Genomic DNA, 19,302 nt, shown 5'->3' with positions numbered 1-19,302 from the left:
CATAGATAGATATAGATAGACAGATATATATATATATATTATCATTTATTATATAACAATGTCAATATCAACACCAAAAAAGGAGAGAGAGAGAGAGAGAGAGAGAGAGAGAGAGAGAGAGAGATTCTAGCTGTTTTGTTTGCGCCCTTCGAGCTTGTGTCGAGGAAGGGAGCAAAACTCCCACCTTTCACCTGAAAACAAAACCATACAATAATGCAATGAGGGCACAAGTCGGTGTCGTAGCAATGCAAACTCAGTGTTGCTATGTCTGGGCATGGGTGGTGTGGAAAGGGTTGGATCAGTTGGTTGATGGTTGCTAGAAAGGGAAGAAAGCAATACAATACCATGGTCTGCCCAGAGGATTGGACGCTGTCCATCTCTCGAGTGCTTAGATATGAACATTCAGTTTAAAGCAAGTCTTGCAAAAACAACAACAACCCACCCTTAGCTGGCAGTGAAACCTCCCCAGCAAATTCTCTCCCTTTGATTGCCTTGTTAGCTGTTCTCGCTCCATTCTGGCACCATGCCCACCCCGTGCACAGAATGGTATTGGTGAGGGGAGAGGGCTCGGGGCACCCCGTGAGAATAAAGGAACTCTGCCGGCTGTAAGCTGCTCGCAGGCGACTGGATGCTTGTTTGAGGTCCACACTGCCGGATGATGGGCTGGTGAGGGACAGCGGTTTGGTGCTGGAACATGGTGTGTGTCTCCCCGATTTGGGATGAGGTATGATTGGCGACCGTAGCAAGGCGGGGCATGAGGGGGCCGGAGGTGAAATGGGCTGAGAAATGTTGGTAAGGCAGCCTGTCCATGGGCTGCATGGCAGTCACTGTACAGTTGCTGTAGGGTGGCACGGCAGACCAGGTGTTGCAGCTGATGTCTTCTAGGCTGGGCACGGGCTCCGTGGGTGGCGCAGAGCTGGCGTACATGCAGGCTTGGCGTTGAGCAGACTCGGTCCTGTACGCACTGGCATTCAGTCCCTGCTGCTGGGAGTAGGTAGAACGATAGAAAGACTCTTCTTCTGGAGGAGACGTTTCCATGTAGGGCTTTTTGTAAGGATGGTCCGTGGTAGGACATTCTTCATCTGATGAAGACACACACACAACACACACACAAACAGTGAATGGGGCAAATGATGAGAACATCAGAACAGTCTTGCTGGATCAGACCTATCTCAGGGCTAAGGAACTCCACCATACTGGAGGATCCTCATCTCACACACATGGGGCTAGGTTTGACAAGTGGGTGGAGCTGCCTGCCTGTCAATCACCTGGCATCACAATGACAAGCTGATGGGGAGTGCTGTTGCATTCGGGTCCTGCTTGCCCTTGGAGCATCTGTTGGTCACTGTAAGAACAGGGTGCTGGACTAGATGGGCCATTAGCCTGAGCCAGCAGGCAGACTCTTACATTCCATAATGGAAAATTGCTTCAGGAATTCTCAAGGAATTTATTCAGTCCATATTCTGAAGCAAATCAACCTGAGCTGCACTTCCTGGGGAAAAATAAAGAGGGCTGCACCCATTTCTCTCTCCCCCGTACAGTGAGGGATGGCATTGGTGTATCATCATATCCTGTTGCTCCTGTGGCATTTGAGGCCACCTTGATAGAATCACTTTAGTGCAGGCATATTTGAGCATGGCTTATCACATGCTGTTGCACTCAGGTCCTGCTTCTGGGCTTCCCCGAAGCCAGGAGAGGGGAACCTTTGGCCCTCCAGATGTTGCTGAACTACAACTCTCACAATCCTTGGCCATAGGCCATGCTTGCTGAGGCTGACAGGAGTTGTAGTCCAGCAACAACTGGAGGGCCAAAGGTTCCCCACACCTGCTCTAGACATCTGGTTGGCCACCATGAGAAAAGTATGCTGGACTAGATAGGCCATTGGCCTAATCCAGCAGCCAGGCTCTTCTTACATCCTTATACTTCCCTTCCTATGTGTCCAGGGTGGACCTGTGATTAAAAACACATGGCTGCCCTGCCGCATCTACTTGGGTCCTCAGCGTGCAGAGCACATGAGCTGAATAGAGATGCTCCTGAGGAACAGTAACAAGTGATCTGAAACGCTCTGTGTGTGTGCGATCCTGTTCCCCCAACGGACTCCATTTAATTGCACCCCTGCTGAGACCTCGCCACAAAATAATTGACCAGCTGCTCGAAGGGACGGTGGAAACAGCACCAGGATCAGAGAAGAGCCTATCTCTTTCTCGTTGGCTCTGTGGATGAAAGTCTAGCATTAGAGAGATGCCCAAGTCTAGCCTGAGGCCTATCATGGTGAGGGTAATAGATGCTGCCCTAATTAACACTGTAGTATAGTCAAGACATTGTCTGCAGAGCAAAAGGGAAGCCTTCTTAAGAATTGTGGAGGGCTGAGGAGGGGGAATGCCCTTGAGGAATGGTGCAGCACAAGCAACAGAGCGGCGGCAGCTGTAGGAGGAAGCCAGCATCCTCTTTAATTGGGGGAAATCCAGTGGCACTGGGAGAGCATCTATTCTGCATGCAGAAGTTTCCAGGTTTAATCCCTGGTGGTATCTCCAGATAAGGCTGGGAGAGATCCCGCGTCTGAAACCCTGGAGGTTCGCTGCCACTCAGCATAGACAGTACTGTGCTAGATGGACCAAAGGTCTGACTCAAGCAGCTTCTTAGGTTACGGTCGCAAGATGGCAGCTGGTATTTGGAAGCATCCTGCCTCCACCTATGGAGGCACAGCATAGCTATTGGAGCTGGCAGCCAATGATAGCCTTTTCCTCCACACATTTATTTAATGCTCTTTTAAATCCATCCAAGCGGCTACTAGCCATGCTGGCAGTGTTCTCCATCCACTGTTGGAGGCAGGATGCTTCTGAATACCAGTTGCTGGAAAACTGCAGGAGGGGAGAGGTGCTGTTGCATTCAGTTCCTGCTTCTGGCTTCCTATTGGGGGCATCGGATTGACCACTGTGAGAACAGGATGCTGGACGAGATAGGCCACTGGTCTGATCTAGCAGGCTCTTCTTATGTTCTTCGTCTAAGGCAGTTTCCTGTACTGCCTGATATGAAGAATGTAGGAAGGGTTTGCTGGATGAGCACATGAGCTAACGGTGAAGAAAGTACTTCTTCACATTGTTGTTGTTGTTAAGTGCCTTCAAGTCGGTTTTGACTTATGGCGACCCTATGAATCAGCGACCTCCAATAGCATCTGTCATGACCCACCCTGTTCAGATCTTGCAAGTTCAGGTCTGTCACTTCCTTTATAGAATCAATCCATCTCTTTTTTGACCTTCCTCTTTTTCTACTCCCTTCTGTTTTCCCCAGCATTATTGTCTTTTCTAGTGAATCTTGTCTTCTCATTGTGTGTCCAAAGTATGATAACCTCAGTATCATCATTTTAGCTTCTAGTGATAGTTCTGGTTTAATTTGTTCTAACACCCAATTATTTGTCTTTTTCGCAGTCCATGGTATGCACAAAGCTCTCCTCCAACACCACATTTCAAATGAATTGATTCTCCTCTTATCAGCTTTTTTCACTGTCCAACTTTCACATCCATACATAGAGATCGGGAATACCTTGGTCTGAATGATCCTGACTTTAGTGTTCAGTGATACATCTTTGCATTTGAGGACCTTTTCGAGTTCTCTTATAGCTGCCCTCCCCAGTCCTAGGACATTATTAAACTATGGAATTCACTCCCACATGAGGCAGTGATGGCCACCAACTTGGATGACTTTAAAAGAGGGTTAGACAAATACATGGAGGGTAAGGCTATCAAGGGCTAGTAGCCATTATGAAGGTGCTCTGCTTCCATGACTGGAGGCAGCACGCTTCCAAACATCAGTTGCTGGAAACCACAGGAGGGGAGTGGGCTGTTTCACTCAGGTCCTGCTTGTGAGCTTTCCATAGGTGCCTAGTTGGCCACTGTGAGAACAAAATGCTGGACTAGATGGGCCATTGGACTGATCCACAAGGCTGTTCTTCTTCTCCTTATTATTATTAAATTTTATTTATACCCCGCTTTTCAGCCAAAGGCCCTCAAGGCAGCTTACAAGAAAAATAAACACAGGCATAAAAATACAATAAAAGCAATACAATTTACAAAAATTAATTTAAATAACAAATAACATTATCATTATCGGCACTGCCAAGAAAGAGGAGGTGGTGTTAGCGGGGGCAGCAGTTCTTATGTCTCATGTGCTCTTTACTGGTTCCGTGAATCCCTCAGTAAGTCCTGCATTTTCTCTCCCCCAGTCCTTTCCAATACAGTGGCCCAGTTTTGATCTACTCAAGTCTCTCGAAAAGTTCAGCCAAGAAAGGCCAACTGATGCCCTGGAGATGTCCCATTCCGGCTATATAGAACATGCAGGGAGGTATCTGACAGGACACAGCTTCTCTACGATTAAAGCATGTGGCAGCTTTGACAAATGAGCCCTTACGCTGCCCATCAAGCTTGAGCCATTGGGGAGATAGCAAGGAGGCAAGCCCCCGCCTCCTGTCCTGGTCACCTCGTAGGGCTGGGCATGCAGCTTGGGGAAGAGATAGTCCTCTCGCCTGTGACAATATGAGGAAATTAGATAATGCGGATGAGGGGAGAGGAGTGGAGATGAGAGAAGCCACCCACTTAGTGGGAATCCCAACACTGGAAGGAAAACTTTTGTCGATTCTTTATCACTCTGTGATGTTGGGAGACAGATGATGGATTGCCTCTGTGTTGTCAGGGTACACCGTAATCAGAGTTTGGGCCAATCTTCTTTTGTTGTTAAGGCTCGCTTTGGGAAGTTTTGGGGAAGGGATGCAGGCAGTGGATAAGGAGGGTTGCATAGCTAATAAGATCATGTAGGAGCTTAAATCTGAATAGATTTGTTGTGGCATAAATTTTTGTAGATTATAACTGTGTATACACCATACATTTAAAGCACAGTGCTTCCCCTAAAGAATCCTGGCAACTCTAGTTTACCCCTCACTAGGGATGGAAATCTGTCCATTCCAGTTCTCTCGGTTTTTCATTTTTCCTGTCTAAAATTCAGTTCTCCACATTTCTGTAGCAATTTGCATTAAAAAAAACAGCCCTTGTGAAAATTCATCAGCATTTTAGAGTGAATTTCTAATAAACATATTTTGGTATGCAGTTTTGGCTAATGTACACATTTTGCAAGGAATTCCTCCAAATATAATGCATTTTGTATGTTATTTTCATTAATATTTTCATTTTTATTCATATTTTCTCCTAATATAATGCATTTTAATGAACACTGTTTGCCTGCATTGAGCAATTTTCCCCAACCTGCATTTTGGTATGTTATATTCACTGACATACACATTCTTGTAAACATGGTTTGGTTGGAGAACTGCATTGCAAACTGCAGAAAATTGTAAATTTCAAAGGATGACTGTGTTTCAGTTCCCATATTGTTTCGGAAAGTGAAAATTTGATAGATTCCCTTTTAAATGTGAACTGAAATGACTTTCCCCCCAGTTCCTTGCAGAGCTACCATACCAGCACCTTTAACAAGCTATAGTTCCCAGGATTCTTTGGAGGAAGTCATTCCCTTTAAATATGCTCTCAGTGTAAGGTGTGTTTGCAGACTGTTTCTATGGGTGTGAAACCATTGATCAGGCCGTTTTTAAATCTTTGCTGAATATTAGACAAATTCATGGAGGACAGGGCTATCAATGGCTACTAGCCGTGATGGCTGTGCTCTGCCACCCTAGTCAGAGGCAGCATGCTTCTGAAAACCAGTTGCCGGAAGCCTCAGGAGGGGAGAGTGTTCTTGCACTCGGGTCCTGCTTGCGGGCTTCCCCCAGGCACCTGGTTGGCCACTGTGAGAACAGGATGCTGGACTAGATGGGCCACTGGCCTGATCCAGCAGGCTCTTCTTATGTTCTTATGTTCTTATATACTTAGAGCACAGACTGACCATGCATCTCTGGTCAGAACAAAGTCTCACTAAATTCAGTGGGACCTACTCTCAGGTAAGGATGTACAGGATTGCTGCAGGTAAGGATGGAAAGATCTGCCGATTTTGGCTCTCTCGGTTTGTCATTTTTCCAATCTTAAATTCAGTTCTCCACATTTCTTCAGCAACTTGCATTTTTTAAAAAAGAAAATCATAAAAATTCTTCAGCATTTTTAATACAAATGTCTTCTAATAAACTCATTTTATAGACACTTTTGATTAATGTACACTTCTTTGCAAGCAATTTCTCCTAATATAATCTATTTTTGTATGTTATTTTCACTAAAATATTCATTTTTATACACACTTTCCCCCAATATATGCATTTTTGTAAACAAACGTTCAGTAGAAGAACTGCACTGCAAAATCTGGATAAGTGCATCTTTTGAAGAATATAGTAGTTTGGTTCTCATATAGTTTTGCAATGTCAAATTGGATGGATTCCCCTTTAAATGCGAACTGAATTGAACTTCTCCCCCATCCGGAGTTGCAGCCTTAACCTTATTTTCTTGAACTGATTATCTGTGACAATTAAAATATGTGTGTGGGTTTATTTTATTGTGTTTTGTTTCAAGCATAAACCACTAAGGTTTCAAATAAGGTTTTAAAATGGGTGCTGGAAACCTTCAAAATGTTAAAAATAAATCAATGGATGAACAGATTCAAAGTCAGGCACAAAACTTCGCGGCAGTCCTACTCTCATGTTCCCCATTCCCTCCCCCCCTCTCCGACTCCAACCATGTGGCCAAAGGATTGGTGGAGCCTGTGTAGTCTCTTGAAATAGCAGTAAATTTCACCCCTCTGAATAACCTTGCATTAGCTATTTAAGCATTGGAATTAATCCTGAATCCTTTTCAGAGGCCTCCCGGCCTGATAAGCTATCTTTATCCCAGGCACCAGCTATCTTCCTGGATGTGGATTCAGCTTCTCTAGAACTATGCGGCCACCTCTCTGCGTTTCATCTCTGCTGGTCTTGGTAATGCAGACTGAAATGGCTGGAATGGCGACCTGATATGAAAATCAGCTTGAGAAAGAGGAGGAGCGGGGTAGAGAGACAGAAGCAGAGACCAGTAGCTCAGTGGAAGAGCATCTGCTTTCCATGCAGAAGGTCCCAGGTTCAGTCCCCGGCATCTGCAGATAGGGCTGGGAAGGACTCCCTGCCTGAAACGCTGGAGAGCTGCTGCCAGTCAGTGTAGACCATACTGAGCTAAATAGACCAAGTGCCTGACTCAGTATGAAGCAGGCTCCTGTGTTCCAATGGAGGCAGACTAAAGATCAGATTGGAGGAATGAAGCACTGAAAGGAAAGATCAGATGGCAGGACTGATGCCTTGTTTCTGTTAAGGACTGACACATACTAGCACATAGAGATCCATGTTGCAGAAAAGATGGGTCAGGTAGGGACAGGGGGGGTACAACTGGATTCGGTTTGCATTTGAAGCCAAATCTATCAAATCTACACTTTCCGAAACCATACGAGAACTCAAAACAGCCATCCTTCAAAATTCAGAGTTATCCAAATTTTGTGATGCAGTTCGCCAAACAATGTTTACAAAAATGTATATGAGGGGGAAGGATGCATAAAAATGAACATATTCAGGAAAATAACATACAAAAATGCATTCTGTTAGGAGAACATGCTTTCCTTGCACTGAATTATTGGATTTTATTGTGTATATTTATATTCCTCTGTTGTACACCGCCCAGAGAGCTATGCTAGTCGGGCGGTATAGAAATTCAACAAATAAAAATAAATAAATAAATAAATAAATAAAAATGTTCACATTAGTCAAAGCTGCATATAAAATGTGTTTATTAGAAGTTCACACTAAGGCTGTGAGCACACCAGTCGCCAACAGCAAAGTGTTTCCATTGGCCACACCTGGAGGGGCAACTGCCCAGCAGTTAGTAAAATCGCTTTGAAGTTGAATTAAAAAAAAAAAAAAGACTTGGGCTGATCCCACTGGGTTTTACAGTAAAAATGGTGGAGGGTTCACTAGCATTGTGTGCCCCCATTTTCAGAAGAATGGTGGAGGCACATTGGAAACAGCAGAACAGTGAGTGAGTCTCTACACTAAAATGCTGAATTGTCATGAAGATTTTTTTTTTTAAAAAAATTGCAAATCGCTGCAGAAATGCTGAGAATTTAATTTAAGATTGGAAAAATGGGACCCTGGAAAGCCAGAGATGGATGAATCTGTCAGTTTCTCATATATCTTGCCATTTCTCATTTTCCCCGTGGGAAGTTCACTTCACCACATTTCTCCTTCAGCCTTCATGTCCTGTTGTTGTTCTCAAAAAGGTCTCTCCAAAAATTCATCCACATTTTAGGGGGCATTTCTCCTGCCAGACCCATTTTTATACGCAGTTCTGCCGACTAGAAACTTTTTTTGCAAGCCATTTCCCCTAATACCGTGCATTCTTTTGTACGCCATTTTCACTGATACACATTTTTACATGAGCTTCCGCCTAACACACATGCGTTTTGTCCACATCATTTAGTTGGAGAGTACATCACAAAATCTGGAGAAGGGCGAATTTCAAAGGATGGCTGCATTGTGGATCGTGTAGTGTTTGAGGAAGTGACAGGTAGATACACCTGCAAATGCAAACCAAAATATCTTCATCCCCTATGTTTTGCCCCTGCGTGCCATCTGTGTGTTCGTTAAGCGTGCAGAAAAGTGCCCTGATGTGGGAAATGCCAAGGATTCTCTCTCACTCAAGCACAGGAACATAGGACACTGTCTTATACTGAGCCAGACCAGTTGGTCTGCCTAGCTCAGTCTACACCAGTGGGTCCCAACCCTTTTCCCCCATGGACCATTTTAAAATTGCTGATGGTCTTGGAGGACCACTTGCTGGCTTTCCTGCCTGTGTTAGCCATTGTGACATGCCGTGCTAGATGCTGTACGATTTTTAATTGCATTTTTATTGGTTCTTTTAATTCTTATATTGCATTTTATAGTATCACAGTTTGCATTCCACAGAAGCAAAAGAAAAGAAGCAATTAAAAATCAAGATGAATATGTAATGTGGACATACCACAGACCATCTGAATGAAGCTTGTGGACCACTGGTGGTCCACGGACCACCGTTTGGGAACCCCTGGTCTACACTGATTGACAGCAGCTCTGAAGGCTTTCAGGCAGGGAGTCTCTTCCAGCCCTGACTGGAGATGGTGGGGACTGAATCTGGCCCCTTCTGCACGCAATGGTCTGTCGCTGAGCCACAGCCCTTCCCCAAAGCACGACACGGGAGGAAGAGTTGAAGCGCCTGACCTTTTCTCTTGGTGCAGTGGTATATCTGGCTGTGGTCCTGTGATGCAGGGTACGGGTTGGCAGGCGGGAGCAAGTCCTGAGAAGTGCTGGACACGCCGTTTTCGCACTGGAACTGAGGTCCAAGGTTGGAAGAGGCAGAGAGTGCCCGGGTCTCACCACTGAAAGGGCTGTGGCTGGAGGCCACTTTCTGCCGGATGGTGCTCCTGGGGACCACTGGGTATTCCTTGCTGAAAACACAGGCACCATATTACTTAGATAGTTAGGCTGCATTCAGACACAGGGTTCATTGCATTGGTTTGACTGATGATAACGGTAGCGCTTCTGTCCCGATTTCTAACATTTCTTTCACACTGCAGCACCTGTTGCCTTATGGAACGGTGGCTTTTTTTAACCAATCCACCACCATATCTTTCTAAATTTCATTCATGCCAGTGTGTGTGGTGGGACACAACAATGAACGTCATTGGACATGTTGCTGCTTCCCCATCCTTTCCGTACATGTAGACTTCTGTTCCTCCCATGATTCCTCTGTGAAAACAGCAGGAAAGAACTGTGTGCTGGTATCCCATTATTATTATTACCACCCCATTCACCCTGAAAATCACAGGACTAAAGTGATGAAATCCCCCAAATTTCATCACTTTAGTCCTGTGATTTTCAGGGTGAATGGGGTGGTAATAATAATAATAACAACAACAATAACAACAACAACATCCTGCCCTTCTCCCAGTAGGAGCAGGGGTGCAGTTGTCCAGAATCCCATGTCTCCAGGATCCTATGACCCAATCAGCATGAAAGGAGAGTGTGTTAGCCACCGAGAAGAGTCAGTGCACTGCTAATTAGAGTGAATCAGAGTGAAAGGAGGTGAGACAGCTATTGAGAAGACTCTTCTCAGGAGCTAACACCCTGTCCTTTCATACTTATTGACTTCTAGGGATATTTGTTGGGGGAGAAGGCATTAACAAGGATCTCATTCTCAACCCAGCAGGGGGGGGAAGAGGATGGGAGGGGTGTGGCTATCATGAAGGGCTCCTGCGCTTCTGAATTTGCCAATACATTAGTGAGTAGGAGACTAGGGTTGCAAATGGATTTTACCTGGAAGCAATTAATACGGAAATGAGCACTAAAGTTGCACTAGATTCCACTAGATTTCCAGACGTGGCTTTTCCATCATGTGAAAGATCAAATAAAATGCGAAAATTATCAGGTAAGGAAACGTCAGGGAAATGGAATGAACTGCTGTCTGAATGCAGCCTTATTGAATTAGTTAGTTAATTTCTTGGTATATATATCCCACCCTGCCCCTCCCATGGGAGCACAGATAAGTAAATTAAAAAAAGTACATCATAACAGTGAAGGTTGCTTCCAGATAGTTGCTATTTTCAGGTGGGAAATGGAAAGCTAGCAGACCCGTTGGTTCATGTAGCTCAGTACTGTTAACACTGACTGGCAGCTACTCACCACGGTTTTAGGCAGAAGCCTCTTCCAGCCCTACCTGGAGATGCTGAGAACTGAATCAGTGATGTTCTGCATGCCAAGCAGATGTACTAGAACTGAGCTACGGCCCTTCACTACACTGAGTCAGTGCCTTGGTCTATTTAGCTCAGTTTTGTCTACACTGACTGGCAGTGGCTCTCCAGGGTTTCATATTGGAGTATCTCCCAGCCCTCCCTGGAGATGCCAGGGATTGAACCTTCTGCACACAAGGCAAATGCTCTACCACAGAGTCTACAGACCTTCCCCATAATTGGGTTCATGGCAGATTTGGTACAATTAGGCCATGATGAGGGCAAAGGGGGAGGGGAATGTCTCTCATACGGTTTCCAGCTGTGCTGACAAAATCCTGAGAGTGGCTATCATCTCACAAAAACATCCCTTTAAAAAAAAGTGGGGGGGGGATGGTCGGGACCTATAAATATATATACAAGAAAAGGCAGTGCATTTAACACAGATTAGAAACATGTGCTCTTTTCTGTCCGCAAAAAGGAGACACAGTTCAAGCGCGGGATGGCTGGACCCCTTTGCGTGCTGTGCTCTCCAGAATCTCATTGTTACATTTATGTCAAGAACAAGTTGGAGTCGGAGTTGACCACCTGTTCATAATTTTTCTTTAACTGATCATATTTTAGGAGCTTTATCCATGTGATGCTGGACATACTTTTTGGGGGGTTTCTCTGCTGTTGCTGTCGTAAAGGCAGAATTGTGTCTCTAATGCTGGTTGTGTATGCACCATGTGTTTCAAGCACACGTCTTCCTCCAAATAATCTTGGGAACTGTAGTTTACCCCCTCACAGAGCTACCAGCCCCAGCCCCCTTCACAAGCTACAGTTCCCAGGATTCTTGGAGGGGAATCAGGTGCTTCAAATGTGCTTTAAATGTATGCTGCATATGCAGCTTATGTCACAGTGAATCCTGCCTTCAGTTTATTAAAAGAAGTAATCTTAGCTGATTATATGAGATATACTTCAATAATCATTACACTAAAAATGGATCCTATCTTCTTAACAGTTTCCATTCCTGACCCACCATCCCAAGATGGAACAAGAGCCATGTGACGTGTACGATGATAAGCCCCACCCCCCCATGTGTCAGTTATATACCCTATATCAGGAGTGGGGAACCTGTGGCCTTCCAGATATTGCTAGACTACAATTTCCATCAGCCCTGGCCAGCATGGCCAACGAACACAACTGGTCATGTGAATGTTCACTGCTTTTTAAAAAAAGAGTCAGAGAGAAATCAAATTGAAAAAATGGTCTAAAGCAATGATGGCTGGTTCCCATTGGGATGGTGGGGAGGAAGGCAGGGAGCCCAACAGTAGGTGGAGCCAGAGCCAATGATTGGTGGAGCCACAGCCAATGCCAGGCAGAGCCAACCAGTTCTAGTTTTGTCCCATCCTCCTCTCTGCTGAGTTCTACAAGGGCAACAGCGAGATTGAGGAGGAGGAAGGTGACAGCCAAGGCCACCCATTGGACAGCTGTAAGTAGGAAAGCAGGCAGGTGGGGGCTGGCTGAGAACGAACTGAGGTTGGTGGAGTAGTGCCCCATGTGCCAGCCTCCACTGGTCCAGGGATGATGGAGGGGAAGTGGGCTTGTTCACAGTACAGGTATTAGCCAATCGATAATGCAAAGCTGACTCATGCTGCAAAGTTTCAAGAGCCATTTTATAAACGCTCGACCCTGGAGGTGAAAAAGTGCATTTGTACACAACGTGTTTGAGTGAGTTTCCTAAGCATGTCAGCTGCTCACGGACATGGAACTTTAGGTGCACCGTGAGTCTTGGGATGCAGATAAAAGAGGGAGGAACATAACTCAGTCGTAGGGCATCTGCTTGGCATGCAGAGGATCCCAAGTCCAATCCCTGGCATTCTAGGTAGGGCTGGGAAAGATTCCTTACTTGAAACTGTGAAGAGTCTGTGCCAGTCGATATAGACAGTACTGAGCTAGAAGGACCAGTGGTCTGACTCAGGGCTTATCCACATGGGAGCGTAACTTCATACCAAAGATGCTGTTTTTACCACCGTTTACTATTTGCACTGTCCACAGTAAGGGCTCAGTGCCGGCTGCAAATACATTGTTTTCTATTTACACTGAGGGGAAGGATCAATCACACCATTTCCTAGTGACCATGCCCTCTAATTTAACATTTCCACTCCCTCTCGTTGCCTGGCAACCGAGCATGCTCAGTTTGTTCTACCAGTAAGTTTCATTTAAAAAAAACCTGGAAGTGCCATTATTTGCACTTTCACTGGTACAATACAGCTGAAATACAAATCTTTGTTTGAGCCACGTTATGCTTACGCACACAAGTTGGGGGGGAAGAAAAATAAGGCACAGTTTGCAGCAACATAAAAAAAAGCTTGCAGAACGGAGGAGAGCAGTTGTTTGTCAGTCCACAGGAAATTAAATGAAACAAAGGGAAGAGGAGGGAGCGGGCGTGGAGAGGGGAACAATTAACATACCCACCTAAAAGCATCAGAGCAAAGTGTCTGCAAGCACTAGATACGGAGTGAAGACACTTTTTTTCTTCCCTTTTTCCATTATCAGTGGATTGGGTTAGTACGAATTTACAGCAGGGAAACTGCGTGATAGCTTCTGTTTGCCAGTAACATCATGTGAACCATGAGAATTAAAAGGGGATGTGAGTAGCACCAGACACACACTAAACCACCGTGTAGATGAGCCCTTGGTATAAAGCAGCTTCCTACGTTAAGGGCACAGCTGAAAGCCAAATGCCCATCCTTTTCTTTATAAAGTAGGGTCAGGAGCCTCAGGACTGGGAGCCAAATGCAGGCTTCCTGGCCTCTCTAGCTAGCCTTTGGAACTCTCCAGAGGTCACATCCCTCACTGGCCCTTCTTTGCATCCCAAATGCTTCTGCCTGGCTGGCATGTGTCCTTGAACTCTGATGATGCCTCTTGCTTGCCTGGATAGAGATGGGGAGCCTTGAGTGTGCATAGAAACTAACCTGCTGTGCCTGCTGTACCGAGGTAGCTTTAACATTAATTTGTGCTGCTCACTTTTGCCCCTGGCCACGCCCACCACTGGCATATGGCCCTCAGAAGTTTGCCCAGAAAGGAATGTGGCCCTTGGAATCCCCATCCCTCTTCTACATAACGATATTATAATCATTATTATTTTTACCTCTGCATCCTTGACATTCTGTGCAGCTCCATGTCATCACTGCCTCTAAATCCTTTTGCAAAGGGATTGTTTTCAATCTTGAGCTGGGTGATCTGTAAGGAGAAACCAGAAAAAGGACAGTCAGAGCTTTGTTGATTCCGACAACAATCCACCATCCAGGACAAAGAGATTTGCCTTAAAGCACACACACACACACACAGAGAGAGAGAGAGAGAGAGAGAGAGAGAGCTCTTCAAAGCACAAGCCATGTACTGCAGCGTCGTGTGTGGCAGACAGTGTACCAGGGTCCCAGTAAATCTCCTGCTTCTGCAGCTGGAAGGCAGCCACTGGGATGGGTCATAGCTCAGTGGCAGAATGCATGCTTTGCATGTACAAAATCCCCAGTTTCAATCCTTGTCATTAGTGGAGACTGGTCCATTAGGGTAAACGGGGGCAGTGCCCCACCAGTCTTACTCTTCCCCTCACCTGCCTGGCTTTTTACTCACAGCCAGTCCAGGGGATGGCACTGCCTCCGAGCTTCCTCCTCCTCAGTCTGGGCAGGTCCATGCCATACCTTTAAAGCACATCCAGCACACATTTAAAGCACATGGCTTCTCCCAATGAAGCCTGGGAAGTGTGTTTTCCCCTTCACAGAGCTGCCATCAGCAGGGAAGAGGAAGGGGACATCACTGAAATTAGTCAGGTCTGCCTGCCATTGGCTCTCTGCCATTGGCTCTGGCTCCACCTACTGTTGGGCTCCTTGCCTTCCGCCCTACCAGTCCTGATGGATACCAGCCACCAATACCTGACATCTCTAGTTAAAACGAGTCCACACTACTTGTGACCTACCAAGCTGAATGCAGCCCACCTGCCACGAACTGAGGCATATTAGATGCTTGATAACACCCAGTTTTTGTAGTCTCTGGCAAGCAGCAAGAATGGAAAGTTTATCAAGCCTCTGGAGGGACACCCTAGTGTGTGGTTTTTTTAAATTAACAATCAGTCCATTACTGCTTAATGCCAAAATAGGCGTCTAAGCAGTTTATAAAACTACATTCATAAGCATAAACTATATTTTGTTTGTTGTTTTCTGCCTTCAAGTCAATTACGGCTTATGGTGACCCTATGAATCAGTGACATCCAATAGCATCTGTCATGAACCACCCTGTTCAGATCTTGTAAGTTCAGGAATATGCAATAAAACCATTCCAGAACGCAGTAAATAAAACAGAAGGCTCAGAGCTCCTCCAGGCACCCTTTTTGTCGTGTATTCCTCTGCGATATTGGAGGGCCGCTTCCAAGGCATTCCTTATGACGAACGAGTTTGTCCCTGTATGTCTGCTGATATCGAAACAATAGCTCATGTTCTTTTTGTTTGTAACCTTTATAATGCCGAACACTCCAGATTCATTCTTCCCATTATCAAAGGTTTCTCTGGTAGATCTACAGATTGGTATTTGAAATACCTATTGTCTGACACAGACAAGTCAATTTCAGTGCTAGTTGCCAAGTTTTTTAATTCAGTCCAGAGTATACATAAGATAGTTACTCTTTAAACTCGTGTGTTTTATGGTAAAGTTATCCTATATTACTGTATAGCTATACACATTTTAGATTGCTTGTCTAATCAATTGTATATTTGGTCTGTGACCGCATAATAAAATTTGATTGATTGATTGGTATCGTGTATTCATGATGATGTGAACTCACGATGGTATGGGGGCAGTTATAAATAGTCCTTCCTTCAATACTATTTGAGCTTACCAACATTTTAGGGGAGGCATAGTGCTTTATTTCCAGTCAGCGCATGTCCTGTTTCACCTTCCTGCTGAAATCCTGTGACTTTCATATCACAAACGAACGTTTTATCCTGCTTGTTGTTGGAAGTGGGGCAAGAGCAACTCCTGTTTGGGTTCTTTTGTTTGCATTCCATAAAGAAGATAGAGTTTGGGTCCTCCAGCTGGCTAGGCTTGCCTACCTTTCCCTGTGCTCTTCTCTGCCTAACTTCCTTCCATTGTAGACTGATATGCACAGGGAAGGTGACCTGCCCCTCCTTTGTCTTCTTCTTCAACTGTCCGAGGAGAGAGGTGACATCTTTGTCTTTGCTCTCTCTCCTGAGCCATGAGGGCAATACCCACGTCTGGGCATTGCACCTCCAACTTAGTTAGTTAGTTAGAACTAGGTATGCCTTACCTATCTGCTATATATTTCTATAAAGTATCTTTTCTTATTTTAGCCAGTGTGGCATTGTGGTGAGAGTGTTAGACTATGACCTGGGAGACCAGGGTTTGAATCCCCACACAGCCATGAAGCTCCCTGGGTGACCTTGGGCCAGTCACTGCCTCTCAGCCTCAGAGGAAGACAATGGTAAACCACCTCTGAATACCGCTTACCATGAAAACCCTATTCGGAGACGAGGGAATGTGGAAAAGGGGGTATGGCTGTGAGGAATGTGTGGCATGACTATCATGACAGGACCCTGCACTTCTGAATTTACCACTGCACTACTGGATCTTGGCACTATCTGTCAACTTCCTCCACCTCCTCCATTGTAGAACTCAGCAGGGGAGAAGATGGGAAGAAATCTAGAATTAGTTGGCTCCTCGAATTATTGGCTCTGCCTACTGTTTGGGTGCCCTGCCTTCCACCCTGCCAGTCCCAATGGGCACCAGCCACCGTCGCTGTCAGCCAGTTTCAAATGCTTGTCCGGTCTCCGGGGTGAGAGGAGAGGCTTCAAAAGCCAAGCGAGCCAGAGAGGAAAGAGCAGAGATGACTTTCCCTCGCCTGGCTGTTGCCCTCTGCCCCAACAAGGTTCCAGTCCCTGAGAAAGGTTTTCAAAGCGGGGGGCCGTTTACCTTATGATTCTGGTAGGAGGTCACAGCGATAAAAGCTGTCTCCGGAAAGACATGGGTGCAGAAGGCCGTGTTTTTCGAGCCGAATCCATTGTTCTCGTCTGCTTTGACGATATGGAGTCTGGGCTGGTATTTGTGCATAGAATTGAGGATGATCTGGAAGGAAAAAGAGAGTAGGTAAAAATGCAGCAAGCTCAGGGCTCTGTGTGGGCGAGTTTGCTGAACAAATTATCCTGTGAAGAAATTCCATAAAGAAAGCCTACTTTATGGCTGTGAGCACACTAGTCATGGAATCGTATGTTGGAAGGGTCCTATAAGGCCATCCAGTCCAACCCCCTGCTCAATGCAGGAATCTAGCTTAAAGCAGACCCGGCAGGTGGCTGTCCAGCTGCCTCTTGAATGTCTCCAGCATTGGAGAGCCCACCGCCTCCCTAGGTCATTGGTCCCATTGTCGTACAACTCTAACAGCTAGGAAGTTTTTTCTGATGTTCAGCCGAAATCTGGCTTCCTGCAACTTGAGCCCATTATTCCATGTCCTGCACTCTGGGATGACTGAGAAGAGATCCTGGCCCTCCTCTGTGTGACAACCTTTCAAGTACTTGAAGAGTACTATCATATCTCCCCTCTTCTTAAGGCTAAACATGTCCAGTTCTTTCAGTCTTTCCTTATAGGGCTTTGTTTCCAGTTCCCTGATCATCCTCATTGCCCTTCTCTGAATCCCTTCCAGTTTGTCAGCATCCTTCTTAAAGTGTGGTGTCCAGAACTGGAAGCAGTACTCAAGATGAGGCCCACCCAGTGCCGAATAGAGGGGAACTAATACTTCTCACAATTTGGAAACTATACTTCTGTTAAAGCAGCCTAAAACAGCATTTGCCTTTTTTGCAGCCACATCGCAATGTTGGCTCATATTCAGCTTGTGATCAACAACAATCCCAAGATTCTTCTCACATGTAGTATTACTGAGCCAGGTATCCCCCATCTCATTACTGTGCATTTGGTTTCTTTTTCCTAGGTGTAATCACTTTCCCAGTAAAAAGTAAAATCCAAACTGGGAGGATACGGAGTCAGGGACTTCCAGTCTGTCAGTGTTTTGGGATGGGATTCAATGACATATTGGCAAACTCAGGTTGTGTAGTTAAAGTTGAATTGGTGCTCAATAAACCCACTCCTCCCCCCCATCAGACTTTTTGCAATAAGGAAAGTGGTGAGAAAATGCTTTGGACAGTGTGGGATAACACTTGCTTTGATAGAAAGTCATTTAACCTCCCCTCAAACAGGTCAGAATAAATGCTCAATCAACATCCAACATCATCTAAGGGTGCTTCTATACTGTCACTATTTTCAGGTGGGATTCAATCACACACCTGCAAATTCAGGTTGCACAGAGATTGGTGATTGGGAGGTCTTGTGCAACAAACTCCCAAAGATTAGACTTTTTGCAATGAGGAAAGCAATGGGAAAGTGTGCGATTTGCTTTGATACAAAGTCATCAAGGCTTCCGTCAAACAAATCCCACCCAGTTTAATCTGAGTTTGCTTTTCCCAGGCGGAATCTAATAAGTATATACATAAATAAATGTTGCCCCCATGACCCATTTGCAATTTCTCAAATATCTGTTTGCAAATTAAGTCCCTGCTGGGAAATGCCCAAAGCGTGTTCTCTTCCACTGAACTACGGCACTTCCACTAAACAAACAGGAAGCTAAGAACATAGGATGCTGCTTTCTACTGAGTCCATCTAGCTCAGTCCTGTCTACACTGACTGGCAGCAGCTCTCAAGGATTTCAGACGGAACAATTCCCAGCCCTACCTGGAGACGTTGGGGATCAAACCTGGGCTCTTCTGCATGCAACTGCTGATCCTGTGCTGCTGAGCTATGGCCCTTACTGCAAGAAACTGTCTTGCAGCAAGTTCAGGTGATTTGTCCTTCTAGCCCATATTACCTGCTCTGGCTGGCAGTGGCTCTTCCGACTCTCAGGTCTTTGCCATCAACTCCTCCTGTCAACTCCTTTTAAGTGAAGAAGAGAAGGAAGTTGACAGGCAAGACCATCCCTTGCACTGGTTATAACTGGGAAGGGCAGGCAAGTGGGGGCTGGCAGAGGACAGACTGAGGTAAGTGGAGCAGTGCCCCGTTGCCCTAGTGGACCAGCCTCCACTGACCACAGGTTCCCCACACCTGATACTGAGAGCCCACGGAAATGGAGTGGAAATTACTCTCAGGGAAGTGAAGTGCACAGAATTGTGGCGTGAGGATTGCACTGCCTTCTCTAAGAGGGGCTCGCCTGGTGCCAACCTTGTGGCCAACCTTGTGACCTTTGTGCCACCAAGCTGAAACCTCAAGCATTTTAGGTATTGCTGTTTCACCTTGAATCTGCTTCTTCTTATTAATTGCTTTGCATTTTTCCCTGGTCAGTATCATTTGAATACTTTGCAATCTACCTTGGAATCTATTCGGATGGACGGCAGTCTTATTAATATTTTAAATAGAGAATCACCCTTCCTTAGGTCTTTAAGCATCTCTCGCTCTCTCGCTCTCTCGCTCTCTCACACACACACACACACTCTCACTCTCACTCCATTTATCTATAAAATGTTTCAGTCTAACATTGAAACTCTTTCCAGAGGG

General features: G+C 45.6%; 1 protein-coding gene across 2 annotated transcripts in view; it reads right to left on the bottom strand.

Annotated features, from left to right (window-relative positions):
• Positions 1-407: 407 nt before the first annotated feature.
• TBX5 (T-box transcription factor 5) overlaps positions 408-19,302 on the bottom strand; it is a 77,653-nt gene continuing 58,758 nt past the window's right edge. For both annotated transcript variants that reach the window (XM_061602480.1, XM_061602481.1), the window contains exons 6-9: positions 16,681-16,833; positions 13,847-13,938; positions 9,206-9,432; positions 408-1,082 (exon numbers count right to left, since the gene is read on the bottom strand). In XM_061602480.1, coding sequence (XP_061458464.1) covers positions 496-1,082; positions 9,206-9,432; positions 13,847-13,938; positions 16,681-16,833 — 1,059 coding nt within the window. In that variant the 3' untranslated portion in view covers positions 408-495. The remainder of the gene's footprint in view (positions 1,083-9,205; positions 9,433-13,846; positions 13,939-16,680; positions 16,834-19,302) is intronic.

This window comes from Rhineura floridana, chromosome 19 (assembly GCF_030035675.1).
Source record: "Rhineura floridana isolate rRhiFlo1 chromosome 19, rRhiFlo1.hap2, whole genome shotgun sequence".
Lineage (NCBI taxonomy): Eukaryota > Metazoa > Chordata > Lepidosauria > Squamata > Rhineuridae > Rhineura > Rhineura floridana.
Note: the sequence above shows the minus strand (reverse complement) of the source record. Positions and strands in the feature narration are given on the sequence as shown.